General features: G+C 40.7%; 1 protein-coding gene across 1 annotated transcript in view; it reads right to left on the bottom strand.

Moving 5' to 3' along the window:
• LOC145391017 (nephrin-like) overlaps window positions 1–25,625 on the bottom strand; it is a 40,354-nt gene extending 14,729 nt beyond the window's left edge. Inside the window, exons 1-16 of the mRNA XM_080265750.1 lie at window positions 25,487–25,625; window positions 22,103–22,282; window positions 17,985–18,137; window positions 16,529–16,702; window positions 13,341–13,646; window positions 12,760–12,879; window positions 12,010–12,195; window positions 10,924–11,035; window positions 10,232–10,410; window positions 5,165–5,348; window positions 4,733–4,845; window positions 4,237–4,339; window positions 2,524–2,672; window positions 1,281–1,428; window positions 501–694; window positions 4–179 (exon numbers count right to left, since the gene is read on the bottom strand). Coding sequence (XP_080121876.1) covers window positions 4–179; window positions 501–694; window positions 1,281–1,428; window positions 2,524–2,672; window positions 4,237–4,339; window positions 4,733–4,845; window positions 5,165–5,348; window positions 10,232–10,410; window positions 10,924–11,035; window positions 12,010–12,195; window positions 12,760–12,879; window positions 13,341–13,646; window positions 16,529–16,702; window positions 17,985–18,137; window positions 22,103–22,282; window positions 25,487–25,625 — 2,616 coding nt within the window. The remainder of the gene's footprint in view (window positions 1–3; window positions 180–500; window positions 695–1,280; window positions 1,429–2,523; window positions 2,673–4,236; window positions 4,340–4,732; window positions 4,846–5,164; window positions 5,349–10,231; window positions 10,411–10,923; window positions 11,036–12,009; window positions 12,196–12,759; window positions 12,880–13,340; window positions 13,647–16,528; window positions 16,703–17,984; window positions 18,138–22,102; window positions 22,283–25,486) is intronic.
• Window positions 25,626–26,152: the final 527 nt, after the last annotated feature.

Genomic DNA, 26,152 nt, shown 5'->3' with positions numbered 1-26,152 from the left:
TACCTTGGACTCATGGATGGTATATTTGTCACTGTTGAGGAGTATGAGTCCGCCAACACTGCTCCAGACGAAGGTGGGTTGTGGAGCAGCCTTGACCTTACACTCAAGCCTGCCCCGCCCTCCCAGAGGCCCCCAGGCGCCCCCCGTCCCACCATCACTCTCAGCCACACGCACCGCCTCTAGGGGACCGGGCAACGCAGTCTCAAGCTCACTATCTTCTTTAGTAATTACCAAAGTTATTATGTGCAGTTTTGATGTACATGGCTCACTATGTCATAAAATCAAGTGCACACTTACTGTACAATATATATACACTGTCATTAAACAGGGCACAGTTACACACTCATAAATACAATGCATACCAATATACTGATAATAACCACTATCTCCATTCTTTGTCAATACATCACGACCACTATCTACATTCAACATGGAAGCATAATTTACTAGCATTAAAATCATCTCCTCTGTTTACAAATACAATTTCATCTCTTCCTCACGTTGGACCACCAGAGTTAGCTGTGATGGGGGTGAAGTGGCGAGCATGTTCCTGGCGTGACATTCGTATATGCCCGTGTCAGCTCGTGTTGCTGCCTCCACCTCCAACCTTGCCTCACCCACGCCACGCCCAAGCACCGCCGTTCCTCCACCTATGTACCCGCTCCACCCACGTCCATTCACGGTATTACTGAAGCTGACAGGTAAAAATAAATTAGATATGAGGCTTTCGAATGGAACTCCAGGGAAACAGTGATAGTATTCTTGGTCTTAAATCTCTGAGGATCCCCTTTAACCTTTCCTCCTTCACTCTGTCTGCCTCTGTCTGTCCTTCTAATTAACCTCCCATGCCTCGACCCAGCTCTGCCTTACCTCCACTCTGTTGCTGAAGCCGGGAGGATAAGGAGAAAGATTATAATTGTCTGTCATATGGTCGGATATCCTAATATGGCGTTCTGTTAATGTTTACGTATTTTTTTGTGTCAAGTTCGGAAAAGCCAGTGAGGTGTTTTTGTAATTTTCTTAACAAGTTTCACGAACATTTAATTTTAGACGCAGACTTGACTGCACCAAGTATGCAAGATCAACAGCAGCTGAGATTGACCTGTTGTGTGGGTTTGTGTCCTGTGTAGAAAGTCCAGGTGACATAGATGATGGGACTGTACTGTATATATATATATTTTTTACATTAATAATCAGTCTAGCTGGGTTGTGAGGTGTACTGTGACTGAGTGAATGAAAATAAAGTATAAAACACGCAATACCTTTTAAAGATATTTTACCTGACGTGTGGGGTTGTGTCCTGCGTGGAGGGTACCCTAGTCCAGGTGACATATGGGGTGGGGTTGCCCTGCGCCGTGCACTTCAGACTCACCCGCGCCCCGCCCTCCACCTCCACATGACGCTTTACCTCCACACGCTCTGGCCCGTCTGGAGTAAATACAATCCTTAACACTCTCAGGAATCAGTACATTGCAAAAGGATGTTAAGGTGTAATGTGCAGAGTAAATCGCTAAGGAACGAGTGTTGAGGTATCTCCAAAGACACAATGAGACACTGAGAGACATCCCACCATCAGCCATTCATTACCTGGTTAGTAAAGATCAAAGCCACCCCCACAGCGTCCCTCCACACCCCTCCCCTCCCCACACAGCCCCACAGCGCCCCTCCACACCCCTCCCCTCCTAACACAAACCCACAGTGCCCCTCCCCTCGCCTCCCCACACAGCCCTTCCCCACCCCTCCCCTCTCAGCCAAGCATAACAATACTTTCCTTACTTCATCAGTCTCCGTAATGAATCTGTCTGGTTCATCATAATAACTTCAAAGGCATCGCTAGTAATTGGCATTTATTTTTCAAACCAGTAATGTGGAGATACAAATTAAAACTCTCAATCCTCTCAGAGAACGAAGACTTTGATTGGCACTGACGCAAAATGTTTGGAGTTTTATCAATGACATCAACGTATTTTAAGGCGGGAGGAAAGGATCATTTTGAAATTAATACACTGGTTTCCAAGATTTACCACGGCTGAACAAAATCGTCTAGTTTTATGGCGAGAGCAAAGCAAAGTGAGTATCCACAGCAACAGCTGAGATAACCTGAATCAGACCAAATATTCGCCAACGCACACTTATTTCATTTGAAATGATAATACCTGTAAACTCAGATCTGCCTCATTATGTCCGGTAAGAGTTTGTTAATTGCCTGGTGCACATATCATTTATTTTCATCATCATCATAATCTTTTCACGTTTATTCATGTGGTGAATGTCTGTCTATCTATCTGCCTATATCCATCCATCCATCTATCTATCTACTTATCAATCATTCTATCTATCTATCAATCAGTGTCTCCATCCTTCTATATGCATACAGATAATTCCTTAATTCATTTATTCTACCAACAGCTAGAATTTATATTTCTTAGGAACAACATCTCATCGAACTAGGCTGAAAACTAGGAACCAAAACAGCTTACTAACTGTACAAGGAAAGGATAAGAATAAAAGAGTTTGCCTTACACTGCACGTTCACCATAAATGTAGCCATGGCCGACCCTCTGTTGGTGTGTGCTGTGACTGTGTAGCGGCCTCCCTCACCCCGATCCACTCCCTCCACACGCAGCTCTCCTCCCTCACCCACCTCCGACTCACCACGACGCCAACGATACCTGGTAGATAGATAGATACCAGATAGATGAATAAATAGATAGACAGATGGATAGATACATAAAGAGACAGTGAAGTTGAGAGAAACTTCATTATCGTCACCCTCACCACGACCCACACCCTCCATTCTCAGCTCATCAACATCACTAATCTCTAACCCACCTCGACGGCATCGGTACATGATAGATAGACAGATAGACAGACAGGTAGGAAGATAGATAATTAAGCAGACAGACAGATAGATCGAAATTTGCCCTCTCTCCTCACCGCTTCAGTGTGAGTATTCGTTCAGGGGAAAAAAAAAAAAATAACTCGTGACCCGTGTCTTTTAAAAGTTCACCCTACCTTCAACAGCACGAACCTAAACTGCTTGTAAGAGATGGTGTAAAAACTAAAGCAAATTTCGTATAAGGAAGTGAAATAAAATACTCTTGGTAAAATTGTGTCAAGGCATATAAAATCTGAGATCACTACTACTACTACTACTACTACTCCTCATCAGCACAATTCAATTTTAACTATTTACTGTTAAAAGCTGTATACTTCGGTTTCTATGGAAGGCTGAAGGTTTATTCGTAGATTAATTCATTCTGGAAAAGACTCAAAAGGCAAGTGGGGGAAACCCTTTAAAGTATTGTGCAGCATATTCGTTTATAAGTCCGTTAATATTGAAACGAGAGGGGGAAGAACAGGGCGAGTTTCTGAGGGTAGAATATACGGGTTCAAATTTGTTTCATGTGAAGCAGATTAGAATGTCATGTCGTCTATACTTCTCTGTAACCTAGGTGTTCTAATTATTTTGGTGCAGCTTACTTCCTTCGTTATGTACTGATATTATATGCACAAAAGAAAAAAAAAAGGTAAACAGTCTTGCCAAAATGTTAATTCTTTACTTTTTACTGAGGTGTGATTCCCTCTCTATCATATATATATATATATATATATATATATATATATATATATATATATATATATATATAACAGAAATAGTTTTCTGTGTATACAATGATTCGAGTTTTGTTGTGGGAAGCCTTTTAATAACCCTGCAATTTGCATAAAACAGGGGTAGTGCAATTAATTATTCAGTTACAAATACATGTCGTATGCAAATTCAGGTGGTGGCACTAATGCAATAGCGCAGCGTCTACTGGTAACACACCTGGTGTATATAATCACCGTCATCCACCTGTGGCAACAAGGTGGCTAATTAATGAAGGATGAATCTGAGTGGAATTATGAACCTGCTAATGATGTGTAGGCAGATTACTATTACTGGGGTTAGACTATACATTTTCTAGACATTTAGGCGACATCCTAACATATCAAGACATTATGCTAAAATGATAATGAAAATATCACTTATTTTTTTGTTCTTCTCAGCGAAAAACAACACGGACAATGATGACTGTCTTTAGGAAGTACTAGGCAATGTTAGAGAGACACTAAATAACGTTAGATGTCCCTAGTAGTATTATTGAGGTACTAAGCAGCCTTTGAAGGGTACCTAGTAATATTAGATAGGCAACAGAAAGTGTCAGAAAGGCACTAAAGAGCCCATACAGTTACCTTACAGGTCCTGGATTGGCAATGGCTTTGGCAGAAACAAGGAGAACACTTCCCTCACTCACATTGACCAGGGGAGGCGGCGTTACAACCCACACAGGCCCATCTGATTAAAAAAAAAGAAAAAGACATTGTACTTTACTGCTCCATAACGAATATGAATAAAAAGTGGTAACAATAGTGAAAAAAATTGCAAAAAAATACTGAGAGATGAATGACAAAAAGGAATGATGAAACTGAAAAGTGTTGGTGAAAAAAAGAATAAAAAAAATTAACAACACGAATGATGGTGAAAATGGATGATGGAAAAGAATGGTGGGGAAAAAGAATGAGGAGTGAAAAAGAGTAAAAAAGAATGATCGAATAGAAATAAAACATAATGAGTGGAAAAATTTTGTGAAAAGGAATAGTAGTGAAAAAGAGTGAAGGTGAAAAAAGCTGGTGTAAAATAAATCCGATAAAAAACAGTGTCTGGTGAATAACATCGGTTTGTACTCACGTAAGACGAACAGTGTGAGTGAGGTGGAGACAGGTGGACCCAGACCGTTGCTTGCCTCACACTCCACCTTGGCCCCGTTGTGTCTCGCCTCCACATGCACCTCCACTTCAGACCTGGCACAGAGAGGAAGATTAAAGGAACACACACACACACACATACACACATACACACACACACAAACACACACACACACACACACACACACACACACACACACACACACACACACCAGAGCTTGTAAGACTATTTTTAACGGGTGACCTTTAGCAACTTCTCAGCATCATCAAACCTAAGAATGGTCTTATACTGCAGGGAAGGCAAGCACATCTAAAATTCTTGGCAAACACTATATAAACGTTACTATGGAGCAGCTATGAGTCTTGTAGGGCCACTGGTATATAGTATGTCCCAGCACGTGCTCCTATGACCCACCTGGTGCCCGGGCCGCCCACCCCAACCTGCTGTGTGGTGGATGCCTTGCCCAGGGCGAGTGTGGGTGCCCTCCAGGTGATGGCTGCAGGAGGGCGGCTGGGGGAGGCTAGGCACGTCAGTACAACCACACCACCTGACTCCACCCTCGCAGGAGTCACCCATCCTGTTACCTCCCACGGCGGGACTGGAAAAGGATAAAAATAAGGAACAACTTAGACTAAGTACCGTGTAGCCCACAGCGAGGGGAGGCAGAGAATCTCGAGAAAGCAAACTGACAGAAGGAGAGCGACAGACTGATACAAGGAGAGGGACAAACTGAAAGAAGGAGAGCGACGAACTGACAGGAGAGTGACAAACTGATAGAAAGAGAGCGACAAACTGATAGAAGGAGAGCGAGAAAAGTGGGTACGATGTTGATGGGTGGTGCGTCTGGGTGGGGGTGATATAACCTGTGAAGATGAGATTTGTAGGTTGGCCAGTAAGGGCGTGAGGAGGGTTTAATGCCAAACTTCCTTCAAAAACAAAAGAAGAAAAACAAATGGCAAGAAAGTAGGCAGGCCATGCTTTTATATACCTGACTACTGACGATGATCTTAGAGAGGGGTCAGTGTAGTGAAGTACATGATGTCAGAGTTGAAATACATAATAAATCGCTAAAAACAAAGCGCAACGGCGTTTATTGTGTACCATGAGAGGAAGAAGTGAAAATCAGGAAGTGGAGAGCAAAAGTGGAGAGCAAGAAGCGGAGAGCAAGAACAGATACACAAAATTCACGTAACTCTGTCCTCTAACTTCTGAAATTTCGAAAGCATATAACTTTAGGCGCAATTTAAAGAGTTTGGGGAGAGAGAGAGAGAGAGAGAGAGAGAGAGAGAGAGAGAGAGAGAGAAATTAATGTGGTTGTAAGAGGTAGGTAAAGCAAGACAGGATTTTATATCAGTAGGTAGACAAAAAGATAGACAGGCAATCACAGATATATAAACAGATTAAGTAGATATATAGATAAAAAAAATATCTCCGGTAGTTAGTACGGTAAAACAATCGCGCAAATGCGCTGACAACAAAATATATTTATCTAGTGATAGACAGACAGATAGATGAATAGATAGCTAGACAGATAGATAAACAGCAATCCCTGCGGTGGGGAGTACGGCGAAACAATCCGGCAAATGGGTTGACAGAACACATATTTGCCGAGTATTGGACAAACTTCGAGATAAAAGACTTGAAGCTTTGATTCGCTTCGCTTTGTTGGTTCTGTTCGGCCCAGTTGTCGCCCAAGCACGCTCTCTCTCTCTCTCTCTCTCTCTCTCTCTCTCATATGGTGATTTTTCACTACTCCCTCCCCCTCCACCCTCCAACTCAATCTCCTTCCATATGTGTGTTTCTGTCCGTTTGTCTACATTTCTCTCCCCATCGTTCAGGGTATCTATCGTTCTATCCCGTTACTATATTTATCTATCTAACTATACCGATTAATTTGCCCATCAATCTATACTTTTCCCTCTCTTTGTATCTCGCCTTACACACATTAAATAAACAGATGTATTGCGCTAAAAGACATCGACTATATATACAGTAATTTGATAGAGTATAGCCTTACAAAAAGAGAAATATATATATATATATATATATATATATATTGCATATGCAAAGTTTTTATGGTTCAGATGAAAAATATATGCAAATTTCCTTCTTTTTTTTTCGTAATAAAGTTTTACGCCTTAAACTCCCAGCAAATCACAATCAGCCTCGAACATTCCACAAACTTAATAACAGAATCAGTGCAAAAAAAAATCTTGAATGAAAAACTTTTTTTTTTTTTTTTTCAGTATTTTTATGTTCTCTGTGAATCAACCCTTTCTGGTTTAAATGATCAATTTTTAAGATAATATTTGTAGCTATTATACACTGGCCATTTTTTTTTATCAGTCTAGGAGTACCATGGCGTCTTTTGGCGGTAAATATTTAAATCTGTCCTGAGTGAATCAACTCTGTCTGGTTTTAATAATCAGTTTTAAAGATAATATTTGTAGCTATTAGAGCCTGGCCTTCATAAATATTTTCTTTTCTTATAACAACTTTTATATAAGTCTAAGAGTACCTTGGCGTCTTTGATATATTTCTGCTATTGCCTGATGACGTGCTAATACATATCATGCATCGTTTACTGTATACAGTATATATATATATATATATATATATATATATATATATATATATATATATATATATATTAGGCCTTGATATGTATTTATTAACAGAGTATTTATTGCACTCTATAATCAACCCCTTCAATATATTGGTGTCCTTTTAATTTACTTCGACCTCCAAATGATGCTTCAAAATCAGGAATACCTATTTCTCACTGTAGGTACCAAGGAATAATCTAAATATTCCAGTTATTTATATGATTTGAGTTTTCACCATACAGATCCCTTTAAAAGACCCCTTCCCCAAAAAAATCAAACAAAAAGAAAATTGAAGCGAATTGGTGAATATATTAAAAAATGACACCAAGTTGATGTGTTTGGAAGAAGAAGAAGAAGAAGAAAAAGAAGAAGAGGAAGAAGCAGAAAAAAATACAGAAAATAGAAAAAAAAAAAGATACAGAATATAGAAGAAACTAAAGGAAATAAGAATAAAAAAGAAACTATGAAATACGCCACTGGATCCAAGGAACTGAATGTAAATCCGAGCATTTATTATACACATTTCTGAACCTCTCCTTCCCCAGTTCAGAACACAGCACTTTTATGGAGTAATAACAGGTGGGGTGATTGATGGTAACGCGCAGAGTGACGGCCGCTGTAATTATACCTACCTGACCTGTGACTACCGCTGTCCTAGAGATCGTTAGAGGGATAATAATGTGCTGTTTTTTTTTACGCTGCTTTCGGCTATTGAAGGTATCATCACTGTCATCATCATCATCAGCAGCATAGGCATCAAAGCCATTAAAATCGTGTGTGTGTGTGTGTGTGTGTGTGTGTGTGTGTGTGTGTGTGAGAGAGAGAGAGAGAGAGAGAGAGAGAGAGAATTCTAACGCATGTTTGTGTGGACTCTGTGTACCTCTGACCTACACATACTGGGTCTCTATATCATGATATTTGAATAACTTAACAAAACTCCCACTGTTGTGAAAGGAATAATCTGAATTCATGGATAATGGATAGTTCTGAAAGGGCCAAAGTCATGATTTTGTGTGTGTGTGTGTGTGTGTGTGTGTGTGTGTGTGTGTGTGTGTGTGTGTGTGTGTGTGTGTGTGTGTGAAGAAAGAACCCAAAGCTGAAAGGCCAAAGTCATGAGAGTGTGTGTGTGTGTGTGTGTGTGTGTGTGTGTGTGTGTGTGTGTGTGTGTGTGTGTGTGTGAAGAAAGAACCCAAAGCTGAAAGGCCAAAGTCATGAGAGTGTGTGTGTGTGTGTGTGTGTGTGTAGAAGGAACCCAAGGCTGAAAGACCACAGAAAGTGTACAGTACAATAAGGGACAGAAATTTGTTTACTTTTCCAGTGCGTCTACTTCACACATGTTGTTGACGTAAACGTTTATGAAATTATCCAACGAACAGGCTTAAAAACGTTCAATGTAGAAGTGAACGTTTACAGGAAATTATTCTACAAGTCCTCAACGTTTATAGCAAGCGTGGACATGTATTTGGGAACTACCAATTCATAAGCAAGCCAGCAACCATAATACATACATTCATACATACATACGTACCCAATACACTGATAAATGGGGCTCGTAATGTTAAAATTTTACAAGCAGGATATATATATAGGGTAAACTGGTTGACCGCGTTACCCCCTACACATTACAGTTAGTTATTATGGTTATTGCCTTACAAAATTGGTAACTCTTTCCCTGCTATGGAGTCCTTTCTGTATTTCATTCAGGCTAAAATTAATGATTTTGTTTAGCAATCAAAGGGTTGCGAAACAGCTCGATAAACTATTTCACAGAATTAGAGTCTGTATCAGTATCTATATCTATCTATCTACCTACCTATCTATCTGTGTGTCTAGCTATATATTCAAGCAGTAGAATTCTCCTGTTTTATTCTCGATACCATGAAATGAACTTTATAATCTTGCCTCAAAAATCCAAAGACACTTATACAATTAATGGGAACACTAGATGATTCTATCTAATTTAAGATAAACTCTAGACTGAAGGAGCTTAAACCATCTTTTATGTTGGGTTCACCTCTTGGAGCTATATATTACATGGCAAAAAAACGTGGGCATTCGTTAACACTCCGCATTGTCGTTCACGAGTCTAACCGAGCAAGTCTGATAAGGCTCAAAATAATAACTATGCTCGTTTTACCCTTGGCCTGAAATTGCCTTCTCTCTATCCTGAATGCCGACTTACAACAATAGATTAACATTAGAGCATGATACTAGTTATAAGGGAGCGCTATGGAATGTACAGCCATAGTGTTGCCTTATTTTGTCACTGAGCTACGTGAAATAAGCTGCAAAAGAACGAACATCTAGGCCAGGTTAAGATAAAAGCATTATGCTTTGATGCATCACACTATACCACGGTGTAAAGTTCCAGCCTCGGCAAAGCGCATGCCACTGGAGGCGAGGTAGGTGACAGCTGGTAAACAAAGCCTCCACGTGCAATATCCCTAAGTGCTGCAGGGCTGGCCAAGTGAGTACACAGTCGCAAAAATTGCCTGCCTTATGATCCTGTGTAAACTGTGCTGCTTTGTAGGTCTGGTTTCGTGTTATTTTTGCTACTACTATGTTTCTGGCTCCTGCTTACTTGAAATATTAGAGGGGAACCCCATGCAGGTCAATGGTGGCACATGGGATGATGATGATGATGATGATGGATGTTATTTTATCTTTACCTATGATGCACCCCATGCATTAATGAGAACAGAACGATGATGATGATAATAACGGTGACGATGAAGATGACTATGAAAACGACAGCGATGATACTGATAACGCTGATGTCAGTAATGAGGACGACAAAGACGGAGGCAACAAAAACGATACTGATGACTAAGACACTGATAAAGATGAGAATATTGACGAGACGCCTCAGACTCACACTTAACTTGGAGAATGGCGGAGGTAGAGAGAGTTTCCGTGGAGTTATCGTCTGGGCTGACTCGACAGAACACCTCCATCCCGTTGTCAGCAGCACTCAGCTCCAATCTCACACTCACCCGCCGAACTCGTCCCTCCTGACTCACCTCTGTCGTCAGTAGCTCATCACCTCGGTACAGCCTGACGGTGCAAGAGAAGGGGGGACAGAGTGTGAGACGTAGATTTTTTTTTTTTTTTAAATGCATAAATAGTCACTTCTTACTCCTAAATCCATGAGGGGATAGCCACAAACAAATCGCCTCCATGTTACTGTGCTTTCCTTCATCAGGCTGTCCTCCTTTCATCTCCCACCAATACCCACATATTAAAGTTGTGTTTATTGATACCATGTAAGAGTTTGGTCAGACTAGGAGCCTCAACATAACAGAAAGAGTCCATAAAGAATTGAAGGACTTAATATCAAATGCAATCGGGGGCAAAAGATCACTTAATATTCCATCTCTTCTACAACTCACTCACCTCTACTGGCTAATGGTCCTAAGCTGAAAGAGAGGCTAGGTAAATCTCCGCCCATAGATGATTCGAATGTGATGCGTCAGGGAGGGGGTGACGGACATGCCAGAGCAAGAAGTAGACGCTGTGGAATTGTAAAGTATCTCTTGTCCCTGATTTACGGAAGCCTAAAGTGCCTACCTGAGTGACGGGGGTGGATGACCTCCTTCGCTGGTACAGGCCAGGTCAAGCGGCGACCCTGCCTGGTACTCCCGCGTCAGGTCAGTCTCGAACTTTGGAGGCCCAGGCGGTCCTTTGGAGGAGGAGAAGGAGGAGACGTGGAGCATTAGGTGTGGTGATATGGAAGGACAAGTGGAAGAGATGTCGAGTGTGAGGTGTGGTGATAAGGAGGCAGTGGTCCAGTGCTATGGAATGAATGTAGAGGCGTAACATTTTCCTTTCAGCCACTGGTCCACGGAATATAAATTGCAAAAGGAAAAATATTACAGCCAGATTAAAGGAGACGGTACAGTAGTGATGACAGACACGCAATAGATGTGACAGATAAAACAGTACCCTAATGACTACACTTGATCTAAAACTGCCATCTCTCCAACTTGCATTCTGAACCGTAACAAGAGATTAATATTAACGTTTGATGCTAGTCACGAAGAAACGTTTTGGAACAGATGTAGAGCCAACGTTTGTCTTACTCTGCCAATGAGCTTCGGGAAATAAACTGCAAAAGAACGAAAAATTTCCGCCAAGTTATAGAGAACGACGTAAAATGGTCATGGTAGAGACAGGCCGTATTACTGATGGGTCTGGATAAAAGTGTACCCAGATGACTGACAGCAGTGGGTGTGGGGAATATAAATGATGGTGGTGGTGGAGGCGGCAGTACGTTACGATCTTGCTTCACTGTAGGTGGGGACTGATCTATCTATCTGTTTATCTGTCTTTCTGGCTGTCATCAGTCAGTCTATGTATGTATTAACTTATGTAGGAGTATATGTATGTATGTACAGTGTGTATTGATGTATGTCTACCCATTTATATCTGTTTATCTATCTGTCCAATCTGAAATTCCTTCTCCCTCTCTTCTTCCCTCCCTCTCCCTATTTATCTATCTATCTATTGGTCGATCGATCCATTGCCGGATGCCATAAGCTGTGAGGGGTGGCATCGGCAAAAGAATCTCCAGGCACGTCGGTCCACGATAATATATAATCTAAAATATATCATCGTATTAGAGAGCTAAATTATAGATCCGTAATTATCCCTTACTACTGACGGTGATGGTGACAGTCTTGACCACGGTTCTGCTAACGGCGGGGTTGACGGCGCGACACTCCACCGTGACCTCCGTGACCTTCCTTGACCTCACACCCTGCCAGGTCAACACCGAAGTGGTCACCCAGCCACCTAAATTGAGCTTGATCTTCCTTTCCCTCACTGCTGCCACCTTCTCACCTGAACAAGAAAACAGGAAAAAGCTTGAGGCAAATAATTCAGACGTGGTTGACAAGGGAAAGCATCTAAACGTCCCCTTCCCCTCGACTATGGCACACAACCGTCAATTTACAATCCAGGTCCCCAGTTCTAAATGTGAACAGACTGAGGTAAAAAAGATCCTGCCCTAAGGTCTCGTAGTATACCTAACATTTAGAGAAGAATTAAATACAGATCATATACTGGTACTCATTAGTTATTCGATTACTTAATATCTGCGTAATAGATTATAAACTTACGATATTTATTTTCATTTTCACATATTTTTCTTACGAACAAAATTCTACCTTCTCAACTGTGGCAAAAATCTAGGCCGTGGTGGAGCATTCTACCCAATTATTTAATACAGTTTTGGCTCAGAAACCCAATTTATATGCTGTGGAATATTTTAGGTATATTTAAGAGAGACTGCACCTACTCCCTTCATTAGGAGAAATCTGCTCTTAACTGAGTAAAAACCATTCCTACAAGAATCATACTAAAACAGAAAGGCCAACCTCGTTACCATTAAAAATCTACACTAACCTTGCACCTTCCACATGAGGCGTGCTGGTGGGTTGGACTGGGAGGTGATACAGGTAAGATTCAATGGCCAACCTTCACGGACACGATTTGGACCCCGGATTGTTACCTCTTCTGGAGGATCTGAGAGTAGGAATAAGATCCGGGATTACTTTCTTACAGTGCTTTTCGCCAACGTTGAAATAAGGCAGCTTAGGTTCACAGAATATAATCGAAAGCGACCTCTAAATCCGCTTATCTCTACATACAACCAAACGCCATGCTTCCTGAAGGACTGGCCACAAACAGCCTTCATCCACAGCCTCCTTTATTTTATTTTATATATATATATATATATATTTTTTTTTAAGAATCAGCTTAGTAATCCTCACCCTTAGGAGTCTGGGGTTACTGAATGGAATTTGTAAGGAAGGAATTACCAACAGATTTTTGGCCACCACAGTAGTAAAGTTCATACAGCTGAAGTCAGGGTTCTCCCCTTAATTAATTTTCGAAACTACCTCATACCGTCAATCTAGGTGCTTAAGAATCTCCATTTACCCCTGAAACTAGCATGAAAAAACATAACAAGTCAAGGAACTCACAGTAAACAGTAAGGGACACTGTGGATGACATGGGTTGCTCCAAGAGGTCGCTATCAGCCCGACATTTATACTGGGCACCGTCATCCTCAGCTGAGACGATGAACCTGAGGCTGCTGGAGGTGGCGAGTGGAGTTGTGGACGAGGAGGCGGCTGCTGTGGAGGGGTTCAGGGGTGTGGGGGTTCGAATCCAGGTGAGTGTGGGCCTGGGGTTACCGCCAGAAGACCTGCAGGTAAGACGCATCTCCTCACCCGCCACCACGACTTGGCCTGTTCTGTAGCCGCTGATTTTGGGCGGCCTGGGGGCGTCTGAGGAAGAGAAAATGATGGAGACAAAGACAGACAGAAAGAGAGATATATACATAGATAGAGAGATAATAAGAAAGGCAAAATGGATAGATAAATAGTCAGATATACAAATACAACAGATTAACAAATAATGCACAGAGAGACAGTAAGGTAGGCAGAAGACGGATATAGAGACTGTACACAATATTGTTCTTTCCTGGCCATGATATGTAATATACATTCGTCCCCTCCCAGTGGAGTTTATGAATTGGAGAGAGAGAGAGAGAGAGAGAGAGAGAGAGAGAGAGAGAGAGAGAGAGGGACCGAAAGGTTAATGATGCAAGCTGGTTAAAATTGACAATGGAAAGGGCACAGTGTTTTGACAGACAGACAAACAAGCAGATAGACAGACAAATAGATAGATAGACAGATAGATTGATAGACAGACAGACAGAGGGATAAATAGACAGAGACAGTGTAGACACCCTTCAGTCCTTTAAAGGTAATAATATTAATGGACATCCACATTCTTAGTGTAGAGGTTTGAGAGAGAGAGAGAGAGAGAGAGAGAGAGAGAGAGAGAGAGAGAGAGAGAGAGAGAGAGAGAGCAGACACATGGATTTAGCATGAGGAAGAGAAATGAGGCTGTGTTGAGACTGCAGACAGAAGAAACAATGGAGCGTGAAGGAAGACGAATTACCGTAAGAGAGCAAAGCGTAAGAGTAAATACGGCGAAAGTGAATAGTGAGTGAATATGAGTGAAGGTAAAAATAAAGATGAAAAATACACCATTTTAGAGTAGTGATTGATCCCTTATATCCAATGACATGTTTTTACACTGTTTCTGTTAAATTAAGTAGAAATAATAGTAGTAGTCGTAGTAGTAGTAGTAACAGGTGCAGTTATAGTAGTAGTTACAACCCTAGGCTCATCTGAGTGTGAACCTTGTGGACTGCAGGCTGAAATTGCTCCTCTGCAGGCCACCATCGTCTTTTTTCGGGACAGGAGGGAAAATGAGGGACGTTTGTCTAACCAGGCAGCGGAGCCACACAGGTTAGGTCAGTGCCACCACGTGAAGGCATCCCACTCCGACACCTTGCTAATTTTAAAAGCTTTTACTCGACTCAGAAAGGATCTCTATAAGTAAAGAAAGAGAATTAAGGCTATGTCTAACCCTCCAGCTCTAGAAATTACTCCTAAATGACCTAAAATCGTCTAAAAGTAGTGAGAGAGAGAGAGAGAGAGAGAGAGAGAGAGAGAGAGAGAGAGAGAGAGAGAGAGAGACTAATAATGAGCATCACCGTATTTGCTAAAGTTAGCTGGAAAAACTAATTAATATTTTACATAAGCAGTTATTTCGAGCAAAACTTTTTCACCAGCATCCATAATTCAAACGTATAACCATTTTCTGTTTACTCTTTAGCTGAGGATTCACATCAATTAAAAATATTGGAATGATAACATTTTCAGCATTTGATACGAGGCTGGTGCTCAGATCCGCTTCAATTTTGCTTTAATTCTGAGTTATTAAGGAAATGATATGGAAATGATGATACTGAAGCTCTGTATGCAAATATAATACAGACTACGAACAAATCTGGAACATCTACACATTTTATGTTCGGGGCAAAAATAAATAACATACCAAATAAAAAAAAATATTGAATATGTAAAAATAAATAAATTCCTACAAGCCTGTGTTAACGAAGGACAGCAAAAGCTAAAGAGTGACCCACAGTAAAAAATATGACGACCAGCTTTTATATAAATTTCTGACTCAAAGCATATAGTCCAGAAAAAGAAAAACAAAAATGAAAGATTAATGCTCAGATAACATTCTACATAAAAATAATTACATCAATGAAATCCCTAACCTCAGTGTTAAAAGACAGTAAAATCCTGGGAACCATGTAATATTAAAAACTGAAGCCTGATAAAAGTTCTGTGTAGTTGAAAACGGCAAATAAACTTTTAAAATACAGGGAACCATGGAAACACGAAAGGTTAATAAGAGAAAATTAATAAAACGATATACTAAAACAAAAAAAAAAACTGTGGAACTTCTCTGCAGCAAAAAACATTAAATAAAGTCCCACACACCGATGCTGAAATAAGATCAACGACAAAAAATAAAAAATAAAAGCCAGTATAAACAAGAACTATAGAATTTAGGCACAACTCACAGAACACAGGGATCGTGAGTGAAGCAATTAGAGGGAGCGACCGAATAGCACATGCCCTGTATGCAAAACACCAGTGAACAGTGTAAAATAATATAACCCACGCTAACAAGGGACTGCGAAATTGAAAATAAACTGAAGCAACACAAAGGCGATGAGCGAAGCAGTGAGGGAAGCCAAAATAAAAATACAGATAAAGAAAAATGATGTAAGTCCTGCATACCCAGAGGACTTAAAACAGCAACTAGGTAAACAAATGCTGTGTGTATCCAAGCTGACAAAGAACCGTAAAGCCCAAGATTACCTCACGCAAGACAGTGATGGTGAGTAGTGAGACGTGCAAAAAAACAGATAAAAATAGCATGCCCTGAAAGTATTGGTAGCAAACGGAAAAGATGCTAAAGGGACTACTGTTTCATATTATCAAATCAGTATTAATAGAATCTAAGGAAAAAACTGAAAAGAGTGAAAGAATTACATGATAAAAAGTAATTAACTATGAAATAACTAAATATAACAACACATCCCATACCAACAGAGGCCTGCAGAATCCAACAGCAACAAAAAAAAAATGAAAAGGGAAATAAAAAAGCACAAAGAATACACATTGAAACATAAAACTTAAAACAAGGTGTAATGACAATAGACTATACAAATAATGTGAGTATTGCATGTACTGTGCCACCATTTTAACAAAGGACTGTAAAATGAAAGCTAACTCACGCAACACAGATATGGTGAGTGAAGCCGTGAGTGGGGAGGTGAGAGCCGGGTGGTGCGCCTGACATGAGTACGCCCTCCCGTCATCCTCAGCTGATACTCTCACCTCCAGTCTGCTCTCCACCCTCCACCCTCTGTCCCCTCCTCCATCACGCACACTGCCCTCCTCCACCAGACCTGTTTTTGAAGGAGATTAAAGGCATCACCACCACCTCCATCATCTGTAGTTCGTCCACCTTAACTTGGCAAAGATTTTCGTCCTTCTACATGTTTTCAATATCTAAGTAGCAGGAGATAATATCATGGTTCTGCATTTTTTCCTTCAAAGCTTTTCCGTAGTTAGCCCTGTGTTTCAGCGTTAATCTTTTTTTTAGACTCAATAATCAAGATGGCGAGAAGGTAATTTTAGCCCAAGTTAGAGTGGACAGGGTATAGTAAAGAGAATATCGGCAGGACCTAGTATTACACAGCTTCATGGACACAGAAGTGGCTAAAGTTTGTGGAAAGTTTGGTGCAGCTGGTTCCCCTTATGGAGCCGTACGCACAAGTTGAGATGACCAGGTATAGTCGTGAACACTAAAAAAAGGGACAGGAAGAATGCCAATATCTGCCAATAGGGGGAAGGTTAATCGCACACATATACCCCCAACACCCCCTCAAACCCATAGAGAGAGAGAGAGAGAGAGAGAGAGAGAGAGAGAGAGAGAGAGAGAGAGAGAGAGGATTAAGACGAGGATGGCATAGTATTCATATAACAGAGTATCAAACTATAAAATGGAAGCTAAATCGCTAAGGAAGAGGCACTCCATAGTCTCTTATGCCACCTGGAATACCACTAATTTTTTATGAAAGGAAGAAGGAACCAAAGGCCAGAGGTATGGAAGAGGAGACAAATAAAAGGTAAATGGTGCCCTGCTGAGTGAATCATTATCCTGGCACATGGAACAAATTATTTCAATGATATCTCGGGAGAAATCACCAGTCGGAAACGTATAATTAGCCTGCCACTTACTCCATATCCACTGGCTGCCTGGAATTCTGAAACTAGGCTAATGGTTTGCTTTGAAAGAAGATTATTAACTAATTGGATACGCATTATTATTACTATTATTATTATTATTATTGTATATCATATAAATTAAATAAGTTTCATCAGTAAAGAGAAGTTAAGACTGGAAGAAACTAAATACCGTGCGGTTTTTTTTTTTTTTTTTTTTTTACAGTATGCATATTTATAGTGCACTTCTGTAATAACTAAAGGGAAATTTTGTTAGTTTTCCTTCTGATAGCCTAAGATAAAGTGACATAGGTGATAGTACGTCCAGACATCACTGATTTACACTTAACATGGACCATTTTTTGCTTAAATATTATACCCACTGATGTTGCATCCCCCCTTCTTTATCTCTGTCCCTGGTTATTAATCTATCTAACTATCTATCTATCTATCTCTACCCACCTGAAGTAAGAGGCACACCGTCGGCCAACCATGTCAGTGAGGCTGGGGGGCTGCACTCCCTCACTACACACTGCAGAGACAAACTGCCCCCCTCCCTCACCATCACCCTCTCACCCTCGCCACCTCCCGTCAGCTCCACCTTCCTTGGGGGCACTGCAACAAGAGCAATGGGAAGAAAATTAAATAAAAATAAAGTTAGAAAGGCAGATAGCTTTTTAATTTATTTTTTATTTTATTTGGCCTTTATTTTTACAGAGGGTAGGGCAGAAATGTCTATGTATAATATGTAATAAGGACTCAGTGGAGTGTTTGTGTGTTCTTTGATTTTATTTTCAACTTTATTTCCTTTACTACACTGCCAAATAGATGCATGCAGATAAAAAAAGTTAATTTTTTTGTTTGCATTTTATCTTCATCTTTTTTTTTTCTTTTCTTGCTCTCTCCGGCTTCCACCTCCATCTTCCTTGGGGGCACTACAACAAGATCAAGGGGAAAAAGGAAATGTCAGAGAGCAGTGTTGGTTTCACATCTTTTTTTTACAGTATCATCGTGAGCAGTGAGAAACACAAATAGACAGGCATTTTTGTGACTTATTAATGCTCATATTTCTCGTAACCTCGCTCTCCTCTTCCACATTGTAGGAAAAATAAAAAAAGGGTAAAGTCAAGAAATTAATTCCACTCTAAGGCCTTTTCATGTTTTGTTTGTTGTTCGTATTATATTTTCTCTCCTCCTCCGCCTGTCAGCACCTTCACCTTCCTCGAGAGCACCAGAAGAAGATCAGGGGAGAATAGAAATGTCAGAGAGGCATTTGTTTTGAAGGCACTTTCTGTATATTATTTCTTTCGTTCTACCATTCATTATTTTTCATCACAACCGCGACCCTTACCAACAACAGTAACTCTACGACGAAACATGTATCAATGAAATGTCTTAGAATATTACTTTATTCTACAGTGCTACACCTATCTTCTCTCTCCTTCAGCACACCTATCTCTTCCACTGCTGCTAGATCAAGGTAAAATGGCAAATCAGAAAGGTGTTTATTAGATGGCAAATCAGAAAGGTGTTTATTAGATGGCAAATCAGAAAGGTGTTTATTAATATTTCCACATATATACACCAGGTAAGGAAAGAAATAAAGGCAAAGGTAAATAGATGAAGTGTGCATGACTGTGGGAGTGGATAGAACAGCTCTGCCCCACAGGCGTTGCGAAAGCTGCTTAGTCAAGTTAGTGTGAGTGGGTTTTGCTTCTAGGGTAAAGACGAGAATGTGGTGGTTAAAATGGTGACTAAACAGAGGTGTATTTTATTTTCACTAGGCATTCTGTTGACCGTAATCTTTGTATTTTTCGTTTTTCCGCATCCTAATTATGATGATGATGAAGATGACGTTAATGATATTTCTGCCTGACTGGTACAACAACTATCATCATCATCGTCATAAACATCAACCCATCCTTTCTCACCTAAAAAGTTGGTGGGAGACATGCAAAAATAATAAATTACAATAGAAAGTGTTACAATCTTCCTTTACTGTTTCAAAGCCAAAACTGTAAAGGAATAACTGACCTTGACTATATCCCTCCATTCTGCCAGATTGAAAAAAGAAAAAGAAAGAAAAAAGAGGTGGACAATGGAACGTAGGGGGACACATAATTTAGATGGGGGGAAAATTTAGGACACAAACCCCTACAGTGTTGTGTAATTGGAATCAGTGAGCGGGGAAGAGTTACGACAGTGTGTGTGTGTGTGTGTGTGTGTGTGTGTGTGTGTGTGTGTGTGTGTGTGTGTGTGTGTGTGTGTGTTGAACTGTGATATATAGTTTTATTTTTTGCAGCCTTTTTGTTGTGGTGAGTTACGATAAGGTGAATAAAATCGTCTGACGTAAATTCTGTGTCATCGCAGTGAAGGGGCAAAAAAAGGACAGTTACGGCAGCTGTACCTAATGTGTGTGTGTGTGTGTGTGTGTGTGTGTGTGTGTGTGTGTGTGTGTGTGTGTGTGTGTGTGTGTGTGTGTGTGTGTGTGTGTGTGTGTGTGTGGTCTGAAAATGTGCTTTGCTTTCCAATATACCGCCGAACTGTAATATATCGCTTAGTATTTTTAACTCCTATGTCCCGAAGGAGTCGCTCTATTTTACTCTTGTTACCTGTGGATGATTTCATTTTACCTCTCAATATATGAGAGTTTTAATGAGCATCGACTGGTGTAAGGAAGACTAAAATTAATGATAACTCTAAGGGGCAAATATTAGTCTATTATTTAACATATTTCATCATCATTATCATCATTATAATCATCACTATCATCATAATCACTATCATCATCATCATCATCATCATCACAATTTTTCCCACCTGAAGAAGGGCGAGGTAATATATCAAAAACCGACCCTAGTTATTTGTGTACGGGGATTACAGAAAGTATTACATATGCAGGAAAATATGAACCCTTTAATTGCCTTCATTAACCTCCAATTATACCGGTAATAAAGCGTGCCAGGGAACATTAATATTCAAGTATCCTTTACATTTTTCCACATTCATGAAATTTTAACACCGAGGCGCCTGTGACAATTTCCCAGCTGAGTAAAATCGTCTAAAGTGAGGTCAGTGGAATTCGAACCCCTCTCCCCAGCTGAATAAAATCGTCTGCAGGCTGGAAGAATAAATAACACACTACACGACGTCACTGTTATCTTATTTAGGGTTTGTTTTAATGATTTATCGTTATAATGATCTTCATAAGGTACAGATGATGAAACTGTTGAGATGTTGAGTACAGGGACATCTATGTATACTACTTGTACCACAATTACTGCTCCTACTACTCCTACCACTACTACCACAATACTAATACTAATACTAATACTAATAATAATAAATACTACTAATAATCATCATCATCATCGTCATCTTGCTTATAACAGCCTCAGATCTTATACAGAACTTGATATTTTCTTCCCGTACTGTTTCCACAAGTAGAACCCGCCACCAGGACGGGATGGCGGAGCTGCAATAACAGTTACGGGCACAATGGACGGCACCTCCAAGCCCATTGTCCCTGTCCAGACGCTATGACGGCAAACTTCTGATGATGGGTGCAGGGAAGTCGGTCTTCGTAAGGGAAAGCCCGTGTTGTATCGGCCCATAAGACTGAGCTGCGTTAGGCGTATTCATGTTTTTTTACAAATCATCATTTTATTTGCACGATCCATACGGTTGAAGTTCACTAGAGGATTGAAATAACTGATGGTGTTGATTATAGTATTTAACTGTGATTTTTATTTTTATTTGTTTGCACTATCCATACGGTTGAGGTTCACTATACAGACATTTAGCTATTTTTATTTTATTTTTATCTGGGCTATCCGGAAGGCTAAGTTTCACTGTTGGTATTGCTGATATTTTAGTCTTCTGTTTTCTGTTTTATTCGGGCTATATAGAGACAGTATTATGGAAAATCTCTGATAACAGTTTGAGCAAAATCAACTGAATGCTCGTGAAGGAAAGTTTGTGTTTATATTCGATCCAGGCAATTGAGTTTGTTTGAGAAAAGTACCGCTACTGTGTGTGTGTGTGTGTGTGTGTGTGTGTGTGTGTGTAAATATACTGGTGCTGCGTGATTGTCTTGATGTACGAGACACGTAAGCTGAAAGGTCAGAAGAGCAGTGTGTGTAGCAGCAAAAGTGAAAAAAAAAAAAAGTACAACACTGGGGTGAACAGAAAGAGTATGCAGGAAGGACAGCAAACAGTAACAGACCTATTCGTATTGGTCCTTTCGATGCTGTCTGTCCATGAATCAAAAAATAAATACAGCACAGCAGGAATGGCTGATTGTCGCTGCTGATGCATGTAAAAAAATGATTATAGCTGTTGACTCGTGCAGGAGGATGATACTGTTTCCTACTATGCAAAGATAGTGGTGCTGGGCAGGCGTGACTCTTACTTGCTTGGCACCACTACTTACGTGGCACTGCTGCAAGAGGAACCTACTCCCCCGATCTTTGTACTAACTCACCAAAAACTGATATTTCGGTATTAGCTCACCAAGAACTGTGATATTTCGGTGCTAACTCACCCAGAACTGCGCTATTTCGAGCTCTGTACTAACTCACCTAGCACTGTGATATTTGCAGCGGCCCATATAGCAGGACTTATAGGCCCCGGACCCACTTGGCACTGGTACTCCCCAGCCTCTGTGGTGGTCACGCCGCTCACTAGGAGATGGTGTTGACCCAGAGACGGTTCTCCTAGGTAGCTGAAGCGAGGATAGCCGGGCACCTCACGTTCAAACCCTGAGAGGAAGATGGATATAGAAAAAAGTTAATATAAAGACAGCTAAAACAACAGAGCTAACAGGAAGACATATTAAACTGGTGTATTATCCTTTTGTTACCACTGAACAGTTTTACCCAGCTTCCAATGGACAATATTACTTTGCTCATAGACACTCACTAAAAAAGAATACGTATCAAACCCAACTGTACTCTGTTCATTTTAACTAGGCGTAAAACTACCATCTCTCCACCTTGAATTCCAAGAAATTGCAAAAGATCAACACTACTCATGGTTTTGATCACGAGGAGGTGCTATGGAAAGGATGTACAGCAGTAGTATTGTCTTATTCTGCCACTGAGCTCTGGGAAATAAGCTGTAAGAAGGACGATAATCTATAAGTTAAAAAAGAATGAACAAGAATATCAAACCAAACTACCAATATTTTTTCTAGTGACGTGAGAAACCTAGATTTTTGGTTATTTTTTGGGTTTCATTTATAACTTCGGTGTGTGCTTGTATCGTAACATGGATGGATAGAGCGAGGGAAGAGAGGAAGGGAAATAAAGGAAGATGGAAGGAGGAAAGCGATAATGGGAGGAGGGGAAGAGGAGAGGCATAAAGGGAAAGGAGAAGAGGGGAGTGATGGATAAGAGAGAGAGAGAGAGAGAGAGCATAAGATTATACACACCATAACTATTTTCTCTCACTGGCTCTCTCTCTCCCTCTCTCTCTCTCCTATTCATAAACTTTTGGGCATAGAGAAAGAGGATGTCTTTTCATATTAATGCCAGACCACATTAAAAGGACCTTATTATGTGCCTTCTCTCTCTCTCTCTTTTTCTCTCTCTCTCTCTCTCTCCTTCGTAAATTTCTGCATAAAGAGAATAAGCTTTCCTATTACGGTCGGATCACCTGGTAAGCACCACAAGGTCTGTGTGGCTAGTCCCTACCAACCCCCTCTTTCTCTCTCTCTCTCTCTCTCTCTCTCTCTCTCCTTTCCTCTACCTCCTTTCTAATATATCAAGCCTTCCTTCTCCTTCTCCCCTTCCTCCTCTTAATTTTAAAAGATATTAACTGCATCGCTCCATATGCTTACACCACATATTGAGAGAGAGAGAGAGAGAGAGAGAGAGAGAGAGAGAGAGAGAGAGAGAGAGAGAGAGAGAGAGAGAGAGAGAGAGAGAGAGAGAGAGAGAGAGAACCAAGACAAAAATAAACGAGTGTCAGAGAAAATGGATCAAAAACCGAATGGAATTAACAAAGAAAAAACTAAGACAAATGGACAAACAGAAAGAAATCGAAACACACACACACACACACACACACACACACACACACACACACACACACACACACACACACACGCACACACAACATAATATCGCAATCCAGGGCCGGAATATGCGTGTCATAATTACGTAAATGGAACATGAAATTTTCCCTACAGGCGTCTGGGTCATGTAAACTTCTGTGCATGTTAAGGGAGGATTTATTGGAGGATTTATTAGTGCCATTAGATCATAACTGCTGCCTCACGGGTCGCAGTAGTAAAGCTTAATAAGGTCTGGGTGAGATACAAATAAAGTGGTCGTGTGGGGTAAATGAGAGAGAGAGAGAGAGAGAGGAAGTGGGAGAAGATTAATGTTTGCGTGTGTGTATGAGAAAGAAAGAGATGAATAAGAGGATGTCGAGAACGAAGAAGGAAGGGAGAGAAAGAGAAGGAAACACACACACACACACACACACAAAGAGAGAGAGAGAGAGAGAGAGAGAGTAACTACTGCTGAACGCTGGGTAATGGCAGATACCATAGTAATATAAAACCTGCATTAGGTAAAGCATGCAATCAGTATGCAAATCGATGGCTATCTCTTCACTTACCTCTTGGCCAGTTCCATCAGCTGAAATTTCACGGAAAGATTAAGCCCTTCAATCCGACAACGCATTTTATATTCGAGAAACTCTTACATGATTTTTTTCTAACTAGGGGTGAATTTTCCAACTATAGGACTCGATACTGCCTTCATTGACACGTTCAATTCAAGAGATTTATTCTGAGTAAAAATCGTCAGGAGGTAGATGAATAATATAATGTCGTCAGGCTGAATTGGTTAGTGTATTGCTTCATTCCATCTGCTGTCACTTTTAATATCTATACATCTTTTTGTCCACCTGTCTATCTATCTGTGTACCTATCTATTATCTGTCTATCTATCTTTCAGTATGTGCCCATCTTCCTACCTACCTAACTTTCTATGTATCTATCTACCACGTTTCTCCACCACTACACCTTCCACTCCATATCTGCAATTACCATACCATCATCTTGCAAACAGAAGTGCAGACGGTTCCCACCCATCTCATCCTCTCTTCACAACCCCTCCCCTACCGAGCATCCTCGCAATCACCTCTCCCCTAACTCCATCCATTCTCACATTAAACAACCCTGGTGACACGAATTAACCTTGTTTCAATCCATCATGCAACTGTGTCTTTCAATTAAACCTCCATTCAACCTCACAACTGCTTTTGCTCCCTAATTCGATAGATTTTAAAGTTAGATTAGTTTAAAATTATCACATATACATAACTTCTGGTCCCAAAACTGGTGTAATGGCAAAGCAAAATTTCAACTTTTTCTGTAACTGTTTCCATCCTCTCACCTACAACACGCAACAAGCAGGTACACATGTAGTTCTCACGTTCTCTCTCTCTCTCTTTTCAGTACAACATATTTCCTTTCTTGCTTCATCCCCTTCATTCCGCGGATGTGTGTAAAAAATACATCATGACATCGGACTACGTATAATCTCAAATTACATTAACTCTTCAAAAACTACCAGGTACAGGCACTAGGTCACTTTCCCACCTGTCTCATCAAGTGGGTCACAGAAGCACACTACACACGGCTACACTTGCACTACTTGTTTTTGTGTCAATAGCACTTTACTTGGCGGCAATGGCATACTTTCAGGCAAGGAATTTTTTAAACGTCGGAGTTCAAAGTTTATTTTCGATCTGAAAGAAGAATAAAATAGTAATGATTCTTGATGCACTGAGAGTTAATACAGCGTTAACATTCAAAGCACCTCTCATTCTCCAGTGTTTATTCTGCCAGTTCTGTCAAGCGAAGGGCAATTCACATTTCTTCTCTTTGTCCTAGTGGTGTATTTTTATCCATTTGTCTTTTTAATAATGGAGCCACTTTGATCATTACTCACCCAGTGCAAACCCATCCTTGGTCCACTGCGCCCTGCCCTCCTGACCCTGCACCTCACACCGCAGCAACACATCCTCACCTTCCGCCACCTCCACACTCTCCGGACGCTGGCGAAACCTCTGTCTACCCTCCACCACCATCCTGCCTGGAGAGAAAGAGAGAATAGAAATTATCTCTCAGTTACACACACACACACACACACACACACACACACACACACACACACACACACACTCACACACACACACACACACACACACACACACACAGAGCGTTATTACAGAGAAAGTGATAAGTTGGTGGTGTGAGCCGTGTAGAGCTGGGTAAATGCCAGTATCTGCCGTACAATCCTCGACACGGAAAGCACTCTGGGCAAAGGCATTATCTCTCCCAGTCACACCAACACGATGTTAACACTGGTACAACACGGCACGGATTTCCCTGGGCTTAGAGGGCTCACTAACACCTCTTTATTATTAGTTTACTTGCGTGTTATAGAACTGTGCTGCAGCTGTTATTTCCTGAATCTCGCTGCAACCAGATGATTCAATTCAACTTAGAAAAGGCCCTCTCATACTGGAGGGCTTTCATTACGGCCATACCCAATGCCTTCAGTTCTAAAAGTCAACCTTAAGCTAAATAATATGTAGAGGACAAGCATGAAATG

Source organism: Coenobita brevimanus, chromosome 16, assembly GCF_032717465.1.
Source record: "Coenobita brevimanus isolate Jiangsu-jjx chromosome 16, ASM3271746v2, whole genome shotgun sequence".
Lineage (NCBI taxonomy): Eukaryota > Metazoa > Arthropoda > Malacostraca > Decapoda > Coenobitidae > Coenobita > Coenobita brevimanus.
The sequence above is the reverse complement of the archived record's forward strand: the minus strand, read 5'-3'. Positions and strand labels throughout refer to the sequence as shown.